Source organism: Dendrobates tinctorius, unplaced genomic scaffold (assembly GCF_039654945.1).
Source record: "Dendrobates tinctorius isolate UK_male_01 unplaced genomic scaffold, ASM3965494v1 ptg000039l, whole genome shotgun sequence".
Taxonomy (NCBI): Eukaryota; Metazoa; Chordata; class Amphibia; order Anura; family Dendrobatidae; genus Dendrobates; species Dendrobates tinctorius.
In genome coordinates this window covers 18368701-18380831 of record NW_027361707.1, presented here as the reverse complement: position 1 = coordinate 18380831, position 12131 = coordinate 18368701, and the positions used below count along the sequence as shown (strand labels likewise).

Sequence of the window (12131 nt, the reverse complement as noted above, 5' to 3'; positions counted from 1 at the left end):
ACAATAGGCAATTGGTGACGATTGACAATTTCACAACGTGGTCAAAGGATAACAATATTCCAGGGGTTTGGGCCCTTGGTTTGCCAAAATAGACTGTAGTCTCTTAACATGCAGGCAAATTTCAAAAGTTGCTACAGAAATTAGATACTGCTTATACTGCCAACTAATGGTTGGCATAGATGAAAAATGGTGCTCTTCAGAAGACTATTAGAGCCAACTCAGATGTGGTCACTGTAGGAAAAACCTAATGTTGGTTAAATCAGTGTTTTCTAAGGATGCAGTGTATGTTCACACTTTTTCCAATAGCAACAAAAAGACCAACAATGCCACATTTCAAATGTGACAAAAAATGCTGCATGATATTGCCCAAAGGAAGTAATAACCCCATCATTAACCACGTGTATAAAACGGAAGTGATTTCTAAGCATGCAGACTGTGTTCATAAAACTGCTGCAATAGATACTGCTTTTTAGTGCCAATTGTTAATGACACAGATGAGTAACAATGCTAAACCAACTTAAAACTACAATAAGGTCAATGAAGGACCCGAAATACAGCACATTCATGGCAAGAAAAAAAAAAGTGTGGTTTGCACACATATAGATATAATTAGCAGGTTTTTACTGCAGACTATGGTCCAATCTATACTCTATTGTAGTGGCACAGATACCAACATATCCTGACACGGTGTGTAACCCCACAACTGATAATCAGGAAAGAGAAACAGCCACATATAACAGATATGAAAAAGAGTGCTGCCTAGTGCTGCCAAAAGAATGATGGTATTGGAAGTGGTTTCTAAGCATGCAGACAGTGTTCAAAAAACTGCTGCAATAGATACTGCTTTTTAATGCCAATTGTGGTCTTGTAGATTGTGAGCCTTCGCGGCCAGGGTCCTCTCTCCTCCTATACCAGTTATGACTTGTATTGTTTAACATTATTGTACTTGTTTTTATTATGTATACCCCTCCTTACATGTAAAGCGCCATGGAATAAATGACGCTATAACAATAAATAATAATTGTTAATAACACAGATAAGTAACAATGCTAAACCAACTTGAAACTACAATCAGGTCAATGAAGGACCTGAGAAGCAACACATTCATGGCAGGAGAGAATAAAAAATGGTTTGCATACATATAGATATAATTAGCAGGTTTACTGTAGACTATGATCCAATCTATACTCTGTATTGTAGCGGCACAGACACCAACATATCCTGACACGGTGTGTAACCCCACAACTGATAATCCGGAAAGAGAAACATCCACATATAACAGATATGATGAGAAATGCTGCATATTGCTGCCACAAGAATGATGGTACTCATCTGGTTAACTGCCACCAGCCACAGAGAATTTTACGCCTCGACGCGTTTCACCCATTAGGCCTGATGTAACAAAGACTTGTGTCCTGATTCTGGTGTGGTGTGAGTTGGCTCTAATAGATTTCTGAGCACCATTTTTCATCTATGCCAACCATTAGTTGGCAGTGTAAGCAGTATCTAATTTCTGTAGCAACATTTGAAATTTGTCTGCATGTTCAGAGACTACAGTCTATTTTGGCAAACCAAGGGCCCAAACCCCTGGAATATTGTTATCCTTTGACCACGTTGTGAAATTATTTCAATTGTCACCAATTGCCTATTGTGTTCTTTTTTGTTTTTAATTGGTGTCTAGGGTCCTCTTAGATATAGGATCGTCTATGTCTATTCATAGGGGTTCCTTTAGGACATCGGGTAGGAGGGTTCCCCTAGTGGCTGTAGGGTGTTACAGGGCTCCCAGGGTCAGCCATCGTGGAGCGGGGGCGCCACAACGTTTCCCCCCCCCCCTAGGGTGCCAACCTCCGCAGCCAGGAAGGCGACAGCCTAGTTGACGTAAGAGGGACTTCTAGCTGACCCATCTTTAATTGGTAATTTTGGAACACGGTTGTTTTTGTTCGTGCACTTTTTTTGGTGTGAACCATTGCATATGGTTTTTTAATCAATAAAGATAATTTTTAGGGATATATATGATTTAACAGTTGGATACCCTTTTTGGATCAATTTTTGATAATTTTTTGCTGTCATGGGTGATAGGAAAAAACTGATGTAAAATGCACCTGATTTATTAAGCAGCGTGTGTGTGCACCAAAAAATCTAAAATCTACATAAATTTGCATTACTTCCTGGAGTAAATTATAATAAATTTGTATAAAGCCAAATGCAGCTCGCACCCTTCTGCTAAGCCTTAATTTTTTTTTTTTTTGGGGGGGGGGGGGGGGGGAGAGGGCCCACAGAGGTGGACGAAATCTAAAAAGTTGCAAATTATGGGATGCATCGTAATTTGTAACTTTCTTTAATCAGAAAACTTCCAAAGTCACATTAAGGGCTCATTCAGTCAAAGTACAAGAAAAACAGACTGATTATTCTGACCATGCCTTGTTTAGAGTGTGGCCCGAGTCAGGTTTTTCTTGTGCATGGAGAAAAAAGAAAAAAAATATATAGTTTCTCCACTTTCTCCTTTCTGACAGTCCTTTATTTTTTTTCATAGACCCATAGACTTGCCTTGCCAATTTTGATCCGACCCTCAGATCAAAACCACCATGGTTACTTACCGGTAGCCGGTTTTTCCGGAACCCATGACAGCACCACATGAGAGAGGGATCCGCCCCGCCAGGACAGGAACCTACTGAAATATAAGGGGCGGCACCTCTCCCCCGCTTCAGTTGGATTACAGAGCATTGAGAGGACTTCCCGGTTAGTTACATGTTTATCCAACACCACATCACACAAATACACCCGACTATTGTGCACACCCATACGGTGAAAAAAGGGGGGGGAATATACGGGTGCTGTCATGGGTTCCAGAAAAACCGGCTACCGGTAAGTAACCATGGTGGTTTTCCCTTCACCCATGACACCACCACATGAGAGATTTTTGGAGACTTCGAAACACCTTAGGGAGGGACCACCGCTTGCAGCACCCTTCTACCAAAGGTCAAGTCAGCCGAGGAGGATAGATTTAATCTATAGTGCTTAAAAAAGGTTGAGGGTGAGGCCCAGGTAGCGGCCTTACAAATTTGCTCAATTGATACCTCTGCCTTTTCAGCCCAGGAGGTCGCCACGGCTCTGGTGGAATGAGCCTTGATGCCATCAGGAATCGGAACACCACTAGCTGAGTAGGCTACACTAATGGCCTCCTTAATCCATCTGGCAATAGTCCCTTTCGATACTCCATAACCTTTCCTGGCACCCTGGAAGGCTACAAATAGGGACTGGGACCTCCTCCACTGGCTGGTTACTGATATATACTCTAAGAGGGCTCTTTTCACATCTAGATTATGGAATTTCTCCTCTCCTGGGTTTTTCGGATTTTCACAGAAGGAGGGGAGGACGATTTCCTGGCTACGGTGAAAATCCGACACCACTTTCGGTAAATAAGCAGGGTCTGTTTTTAGGACAATTCTGTCCTGGTATACCTGGGTATACGGTGGACTAACTGATAGGGCCTGCAGGTCACTTACCCTACGTGCCGATGTAAGGGCCACTAGAATAATGGTTTTTAGGGTAAGATATTTCACTGATAGTTGTTGTACTGGTTCAAATGGTTCCTTTGTGAGAGCTTCTAACACAAGGTTTAAATCCCAGGGAGCCATTTTTTGCGATGGGACTGGTCTAGACCTGTGGCAGGATTTAATAAACCTAGCTATCCATCTGTTTGCCGCTATGTTACAATTATATAGAGCGCCTAGCGCTGAAACTTGTGCTTTGAGTGTATTTACCGCTAGGCCTAGCTGTAGACCTGCCTGTAAGAACTCGATAGTCTTGATCGGGGGTTCTTGGTCTAATGATTTCCCCAGAAACTGCAGAAACTTATTCCATATTCTACCGTATATATTAGTTGTTACTGGCTTCCTACTTTTCATCAGTGTAGCCACCAACCCAGGGGAGAATCCTCTATTACTTAAAAGTGACCTTTCAAATTCCACGCCGTCAGATGGAACCCCTTGACTTGCGTGTGGAATACCGGACCCTGAGCTAGCAGGTCTGGAATCTCTGGCAGTACCCACGGATCTGAGAGGGACATTATCTGTAGTAGTGAGAACCATGGCCTTTTTGGCCAGAACGGGGCTATTAAGATCACTCTGGCCTGATCTTCCCTTATCTTTTTCACTACTACTGGGATTAGAGCTACCGGAGGAAAGGCATAACTTAGCTTGAAATCCCACGGAATTTGCAAAGCGTCCACTGCCCATGGCTCTTCCTTTGGGTTTAGTGAACAGAATCTTTTTACCTGCCTGTTGCTTCTGTTGGCAAAGAGGTCTATTATTGGCTCTCCCCAAAGATGTACTATCTTTTGGAACACTACCCGATTCAGGGTCCATTCCCCCTGTTTTAGTGTGTTGCGGCTTAGGAAATCGGCTTGTGTGTTTTCTACCCCTCTGATGTGTAGGGCTGATAGGGAGTGTAGGTGTCTCTCTGCCCTGTGAAAGATCTCGTTGGTTTCGAGCATTAGGGAGCGTGACCTTGTCCCTCCCTGGTGGTTGATGTAGGCTACTGTTGTGCTGTTGTCCGACATAATCCGGACATTGCGGCCTTCTAGAGTGGGCATGAATATCCTTAGGGCTCTGTTTACTGCCCGTAGCTCTCTTAGGTTGGAGGATGCGTTTTGCTCTAGGTGTCCCCAGGGTCCCTGGGCTACCTGTCCCCTTAGGTGCGCTCCCCACCCCGAGGAGCTTGCGTCTGTCATTATCACGTCGGACACTGGCTTCTGCCACGATGTCCCTGTTAGTAGGTTTGCTCTGTCTAGCCACCATCTGAGAGAGCCTTTGGTTTTTACGGAAAGTTCCAGTCTTCCTTCTAAACAGCCTTTTAGCGACTTCTGTGCTGATAGGACCTCTGCTTGTAGTTGACGGGTATGAAATTGTGCCCATCTGACCGCTGGGATACAGGCTGTCAGAGTGCCTAACAAGGACATTGCCCCTCTCAGGGTCGTGTGAGGTTGATCTATTGTTGCCAAGATCATATCCCTTACCTTTTCCACCTTGGCGTCTGGTAAGAGACAAATTTGTTGATTTGAGTCCAAGATGAAACCTAAGAACATTTGCCTTTGTAAGGGTTGTAGCCTTGACTTCTTGACATTCACCATCCAGCCGAGATTCCGTAGGGTATCTATCACCCTTTCTACTTGCTCTGTGCAGTGACGTTCTGAGTTGCCCACAATTAGAAAATCGTCTAGGTAGGGTATTATAATTGTGTTGTGGATGCGGAGGAATGCTGTCATCTCTGCAACTACTTTTGTAAACACCCTCGGTGCTATGGATATGCCGAATGGAAGGGCTCTGAACTGAAAATGTTTGAGGTTGCCCCGAATGTAGAGCGCTACCCTTAAGTATTTTTGGTATTCTGAATGGATCGGGATGTGGTAGTAAGCATCCTTTAGATCGACTACCGCCATGAAGCAGTTGTGGTGTAACAGCCTTATAGCTGAAGTCACTGACTCCATTTTGAAGGTTTGGTTCTGTATCCAACGGTTGAGGCCTCTCAGGTTTATAATCGTCCTGAACGAACGATCCGGTTTTTTTATTAGAAAGAGGGGCGAGTAGAAACCCCTTCTTTCCTGTCCTCTTGGGACCTCGATCAGGACATGTTTGTCCAGCAGGCTTAGGATCTCTGCCTCTAAGGCCAACTGTTCTTCTACCCCTCTCCTGACGGGGGTCACCACAAATGATGCTCTTGGCAGTTGAAAAAAGGGGAATTTTAAACCTTCCTTTATGATGTTTAAAATCCAAGTATTGGAAGATATATTTTCCCAGGCCTGACCAAACACCCCTACGGGGATGCCGGCGTCATTGAGGGGACTTTTTTGCGGATGAAGCGGCTCCCCCGAACATGAATCCAGACTCTTTCTTTCTCTTGTCTTCCCATCTTTTCCGATCTCCCGGAGGCCGGCCTCTATTGAATTTCCCCCTCCGAAAGGGCGGTCTTCTTTGATCTCCCTGAAACCTGGGGAAGCCCTTCTTCTTATCACCCGCTTTTTCTAGGATTTCGTCCAGATTTTTTCCAAAGAGAAATTGTCCATCACATGGAAGGGAGCATAACTTGGCTTTTGATTGTAGATCTCCCGGAGTCACCCTTTAAGCCATAATGCACGCCTTGCAGCATTTGATAGTCCCGCTGCTCTCGCCGTCAACCTCATGGAATCGGCCGAGGTGTCGGCTAAAAAGGCGGCTGCTCCGTGTAGCAGATACATGTCTCCTAAAATTTTCTCCCTAGACATCTTGGAAGCAATTTTTTCTTCTAGCTGCTGTAGCCAGATCATTAAAGACCGGGCTGTACAGGTACCGGCTATCGCAGGTTTTAGTCCCCCCGCTGTTGCTTCCCAAGCATGCCTTAGGTAGGAGTCTGCTTTCTTATCTAGTGGATCTCTTAGTACTCCTGAGTCTTCTAGGGGCAGGGCCGACCTTTTGGATGACCTGGATACCGCCGCATTGATTTTTGGGACCATGTCCCATATTTCCGTATCCTTAGGGTCAAAGGGATATCTCCTTTTTGAGGAGGAAGGAAGGCTACCTGATTTTTCAGGCTTCTTCCACTCCCTTTCGATGAGCGCCTGGACTTTTTCATTAACTGGAAAGGTGCGTTTCTTCCTTTCCTGTAACCCACCAAACATTACATCTTCTAGGGATTTGGTCGCTTTTTCCTCCTGAAGGCCCATAGTTGACCTAATGGCTTTAAGGAGACTATCATTATCCTCAACCGGAAAACACGGTCTGCCCCCTGTGTCACTATCCGAGGAGGAAGAGGACATGCGCTCAGCCTGATATTCGGACGAGGAGGAGTCTGATGAAGAACTTGGGGAGTTTCTTCTACTTTTTTTCTTTTTCTTTAATAATAATTTAAGTGAACCTTCCACCTCTGATTTTATGACAGATCTGAGGTGAGTTGCTAGGCTCGGCACTTCCTCCGCCACTGTTTGCTGTATACAGCTAGCGCAAAGGTTTTTTTGCCAATCTTTCGCTAGGGGGTTCTGGCATATCGCACACTCCCTATTATTTCTTTTGCTCCCTGCTTTTTTGCCTTTCACCTAAGGAAGCAAATAACACACAAAAAGGACCCTATTAATAATGGTCTAACATTCACGAAGATCCACTCACCACCCACAAAATCGGGTACCGGGCTGGAAGGCTGCGCTGGAGCATGTGGTCTGTGTTCTCTCGATCTCGAGGAATCATTTGATCTGTGGCTCGGACGGCTGCTGCTCTTACCGCTCGAACGGCTACCGTGCTTCCGTGCCGAGGTCTGCGACGGGGGTAGAGACAGTGGGGACGGTGAGCGTTCCTGCTGTGACCCCATTGTAACAGCCCGGCCGTTCTGCTCCTTGCCTCCTTTAAATAGGCCCCGGTGAGCGATCCTTTTGTCCCTCCCCCCTGCGACCGCCGGCCATTCTTCTTTTTTTTTTTTTTCTTCTTCTTTTGTGGCCGGCGCCGCACTAGGCGCCATGTCCGTCGCGTCCGTGACGTCAGCCGGCGCATACCCAAGCTGCACCGCGCCGCTGACGTCAGGCGCCGGAAGTCGCGCCCGGCTTCCCCTGTCCCAGGGAGGAGCGAGCGGGCGCGCGCGCAGGGGGAGGGAGGCACGGAGGAGCGCCCCGAATGGAGGCTGCCTTACCGCACCCGCACGAACCCAGGGCCTGCTGGAGGAACCCCGGGGACTGCGCTTCCAGGCGCCGACGGCCAGCGCTGCAGGTAAGCTGACCTGCTCTTCCCGCGCCGGGACGGCCCTGGGTCCATGTCTTCATCCATGGCAGGCACCGCCGCTGTCAGCCTGGGATCCCGCTCCAGGACAGGAACCCAACTGAAGCGGGGGAGAGGTGCCGCCCCTTATATTTCAGTAGGTTCCTGTCCTGGCGGGGCGGATCCCTCTCTCATGTGGTGCTGTCATGGGTGAAGGGAAAATTGGACATGCTTCCATGATTTTCCGCAGACTGCTCAGGCCTCAAAAAAGAAAAATTGCAGATATGTTAATGGCCCCATAGACTATTACAGATAAACACTAATGGTGCCCATAAGCGAAAATTGGAGGCCTAAGCACTCTGTATCAGAGTCAGTCAACGAAAAGAGGTGTAAAGTTAGATTGGACAGTCTTTTTTGAGGCTTTTGCCCACCATAGCACAGTGTTTTACCTTACCAAATGCTATGTGCATTATACGAAGGCAATAATACTTGGATACCACAGATATAAGGAACGGTAAAGATCAGAGGGTGGTGCATTTATCCTGTGCTGAATATACTCTTAGAAAACGAGATGCCTTTAATTACCTTAATATTTATTGTAGCCGATTTGGAGAGGATGGGGTCTTCGTCAACTTCATACAGGTGCTGCATCCTTAAAAGAACACGGCTAAAATCTGCATCACCCCGCGTATTACCTTGTGGGAAAAGGTGGAAATCGTTAAAAAAATAAAATAAATTATGAAATTAAGCTGTAGATTTTATTGGTATCATTTTTGGGTACCAATGCCTTTTTGATCGCTCTATATCACATTTTGTAATGAAAACTCTCCCCAGTGGTGATGAGTGAACCTGCTCAGCTAAGGTGTTATCTGAGCATGCTCTGGTGCTAACCGAGTGTCTTCGGCATTCTTGAATACTATGTTCGAGTCCCCGCGGCTGCATGTTTCATGGGTGTTAGACAGCGACAACACATGCAGGGATTCCGTTTGTTGTGCAATGCAAAGCATATATTGCGACAGCTGTCTAAGGCTGGTTTCACATTAGCGCTTTTTAAGCGCACGCACGGCCGGTGGTAGCTCCGCCCCCGAGCCGGCTCTCTGCCCGGCGTGCCCGCCCCTTGCTTGTAGCGCCGCCTCCTAGCGCACAGCGGCGCCTGCGATCGGCGCACCCTATCTTTAGCATAGGGTGCGCAGATCGTGCGCAGGCCGTGCGCTAGTTGCGCTTTGACCTGCGCTGCGCACTTTTGACGGTGCGCCGTGCGCGCCAAAATCAAACTTTTCGGATTTCGGCGTGCTCGGCGCACCGTCAAAAGTGCGCAGCGCAGGTCAAAGCGCAACTAGCGCACGGCCTGCGCACCCTATGCTAAAGATAGGGTGCGCCGATCGCAGGCGCCGCTGTGCGCTAGGAGGTGGCGCTACAAGCAAGGGGCGGGCACGCCGGGCAGAGAGCCGGCTCGGGGGCGGAGCTACCCCCGGCCGTGCGTGCGCTTAAGAAGCGCTAATGTGAAACCAGCCTTACACCCGCAAAAAATGCAGCTGCGGGGTCTTGAATATATTATTCAAGCACGCTGAAGACATCCGGTTAGCACACGAACACGCTCGGATAAGACCTTATCTGAGCACGTTTGCTCATCACTACTCCACAGCAATTCTCTATTTTTTTTTTCACAGATAATCCCCATTACATATATTTTCCGTATTGTTTTAGATTTTATTTTAGTGGGAAAAGGGGAGCGACTTAAACTTTTATAATTACCGTATATACTCGCGTATAAGCCGAGATTTTCAGCCCATTTTTTTTTGCTGCCTGAACGTCACTGACAGAGAACCCAGAAGACAGAGCGGCAGCGGTGGACCGGGGGACAGGTGAAAATCTGAGGTGCCGGGGCCCTGAGCCAGCAGTGACACAGTCACTTGTCCCCCATAGCACACCAGTGATCCCGCGTGCTCAGGACACCGGCACCTGGCCCCCAGCGACGAGAGGAGAGTATGTAATTTTTTTTTTATTCGCAGCAGCATATGGGGGCATATTCTATGGAGCATTTTATGGGGCAGCGTATGGGGCATAATCTATGGAGCATCTTATGGGGCAGCATATGGGGGCATAATCTATGGAGCATCTTATGGGGCAGGATATGGGGGCATAATCTATGGAGCATCTTATGGGGCATAATCTATGGAGCAGGATATGTGCATAATCTATGGAGCATCTTATGGGGCCATAACCTTTATGGAGCAGCATATGGGACATATTCTATGGAGCATCTTATGGGGCCATTATTAACCTTTGTGCAGCATTATATGGGGTGTATTTTGTATGGAGCATCTTATGGGGCCCATCATGAACTGTATTAAGCATTATATGGGGCTCCTGATTCAATATGGATAGTCAAAAACATTTAACCTACTGATGTCTCAATTAATTTTACCTTTATTGGTATCTATTTACCAGTAGCTGCTGCATTTTCCACCCTAGGCTTATACGAGAGTCAATAAGTCTTCCCAGTTTCTTGTGGCAAAATTGGGGGGGGTCGGCTTATACACGAGTATATACAGTATATATTTTTACACGTATACTTTGTTTTTGAATTTTAAAAAACTTTTTAAAACTAATTTGTGACATATTTTTGAATTGGCAGAGCAGCTCATCCACTCTCTTACCCCTTAGATGCCACAGTTGCTATTGACCACAGCAACTAAAAGGTGTTAAAGTGTAACAATCGGAGTTAGCTCCAATCACTGCAGTTTCAGGATTTGCAGTGTAAAGAGTGGGCTCATGTACTAACTGAGCGTTTAAGATGTATATTTTAAGTTGTGGTAACAAAGGGGTTAATCCTCTGCTGTACAATTTCAGTAGATTGAGGTTAAAGGCGTTTTGCAGTTTCGGAAACAGCCGGGCTACAGTTTAAAAACAAAACCATAACAACTTTGCTTTATTCACTCACCCTGGGCTCAGTGCCGAATCTCGGCTGCTGCTCCTGGTGTCTGTCATTGCCTGCAGCTCTGACTACAGTACTGCAGCCAGTCAGTATGCTCAGCGGCTTTGCCTGACAGCACATGCCGCCAAGCACACCGATTGGCTGCAGAACTGTCAACATGACATCAGCGCTACAGACAATTAATTAGAGACAGAGGCCGAGACTCTGGGAGTGTGAAAAAAGCTCAGGGTTTTTTTTTGTTTTTTTTTTAAGACACACTGCAGCCAAGGTTTGCCAACTGTCCAGAAATTTCTGGACAGTCCATATCCAAGGGGTAACGTTTCTCCTTGCAGAAAGTGAAAGTGACATGTCAAGTCTGACATGCCAAGATAGGATACTTTTAAGCCTTGCAATGCTCCTCTGGGAAATTAAATATGCAAATCGTATCTTCAGAGAGGAAGAGAATTGAAACTCTAGTGCCGCCTATTGGATGTAGCAATCCTAAAAGTCAATATCGACCTTGTCGCATGACTAAGGCTACTTTCACACTTGCGTTTTTTTGCGCTGCGTGCGCAGTGCAAACGCGCATAAAAACGCATCATGCGTTTTTAATGCGTTTTCTTGTTTTTTGCAAAAAAAACACATGCTTTTTTTGCGCTGACGTGCGCATGACCATTGTGTGCGCATGTGTTTTTTTGAGACAGGTCGGACGCACAAAAAATGCAACAGGATGCATTTTGTGCGCCCGGGCGCACACTACAAAAAAACGCATGCGCATACAAACGTGTACAAACGCATGACAATGCGCACCCATGTTAAGTATAGGAAAAAAATGCAAGCGCATGTATGCGCAAAAACACAGCGCAAAAAAACGCAAGTGTGAAAGTAGCCTTAGAATATAAACCAAACCACAATATCAGTTTGCAGACACTGTTTTGGGGGTACTGCCCCTCGCGAGTGCAAAGTTTGAGAGGCATCCGATCTAAGGGAATATATAACGCACGGTCATAAATCAGTTACTAAAAGGTGCAAATAATAAAGGAGGGCTTCCATTCCGAATCCCCCTTTTAGGTAAATGTGAGAGTCACGGCTCTTGAGGTTTGGATGATTGCATAGAAGGAAATGGATGGTGTAAACTTTAATAAGAATGGTCCTACCTTTATGTACGGTGTGCATGTGCTCCGTGTGGTTTGAAGAATATTTCCATCCAGGAATACTGAGGATCTGAAGGTGAATATTAGGGGGCAAAGTAACTGGAGAATCATCCACCATGCGATTTTCAGCTTCTCTGTGCCCTGACCAACAATAATGATTAGAGGAAAGAAGGTGAAGACTTTACAATAAAAATAATTTTAAAACAATCTAGACACCAGCGTTAAATTTACCTATTGGCACAACATAAATACATGCTTTTTTTTATTTATTACGCACCAATGCTGTCAGGACCTCCGAGTCTAAATTTAAGAATCCTGATATTCTTTGCTTCTCGGATGTAA

At 46.1% G+C, this 12131-nt stretch overlaps 1 protein-coding gene across 1 annotated transcript in view; it reads right to left on the bottom strand.

The window, feature by feature from the left end:
* The window catches only part of MAN2B2 (mannosidase alpha class 2B member 2), a 95097-nt gene that overhangs the window by 26309 nt on the left and 56657 nt on the right, over nucleotides 1-12131 (bottom strand). The window contains exons 16-17 of the mRNA XM_073574518.1: nucleotides 11793-11930; nucleotides 8304-8413 (exon numbers count right to left, since the gene is read on the bottom strand). Coding sequence (XP_073430619.1) covers nucleotides 8304-8413; nucleotides 11793-11930 — 248 coding nt within the window. The remainder of the gene's footprint in view (nucleotides 1-8303; nucleotides 8414-11792; nucleotides 11931-12131) is intronic.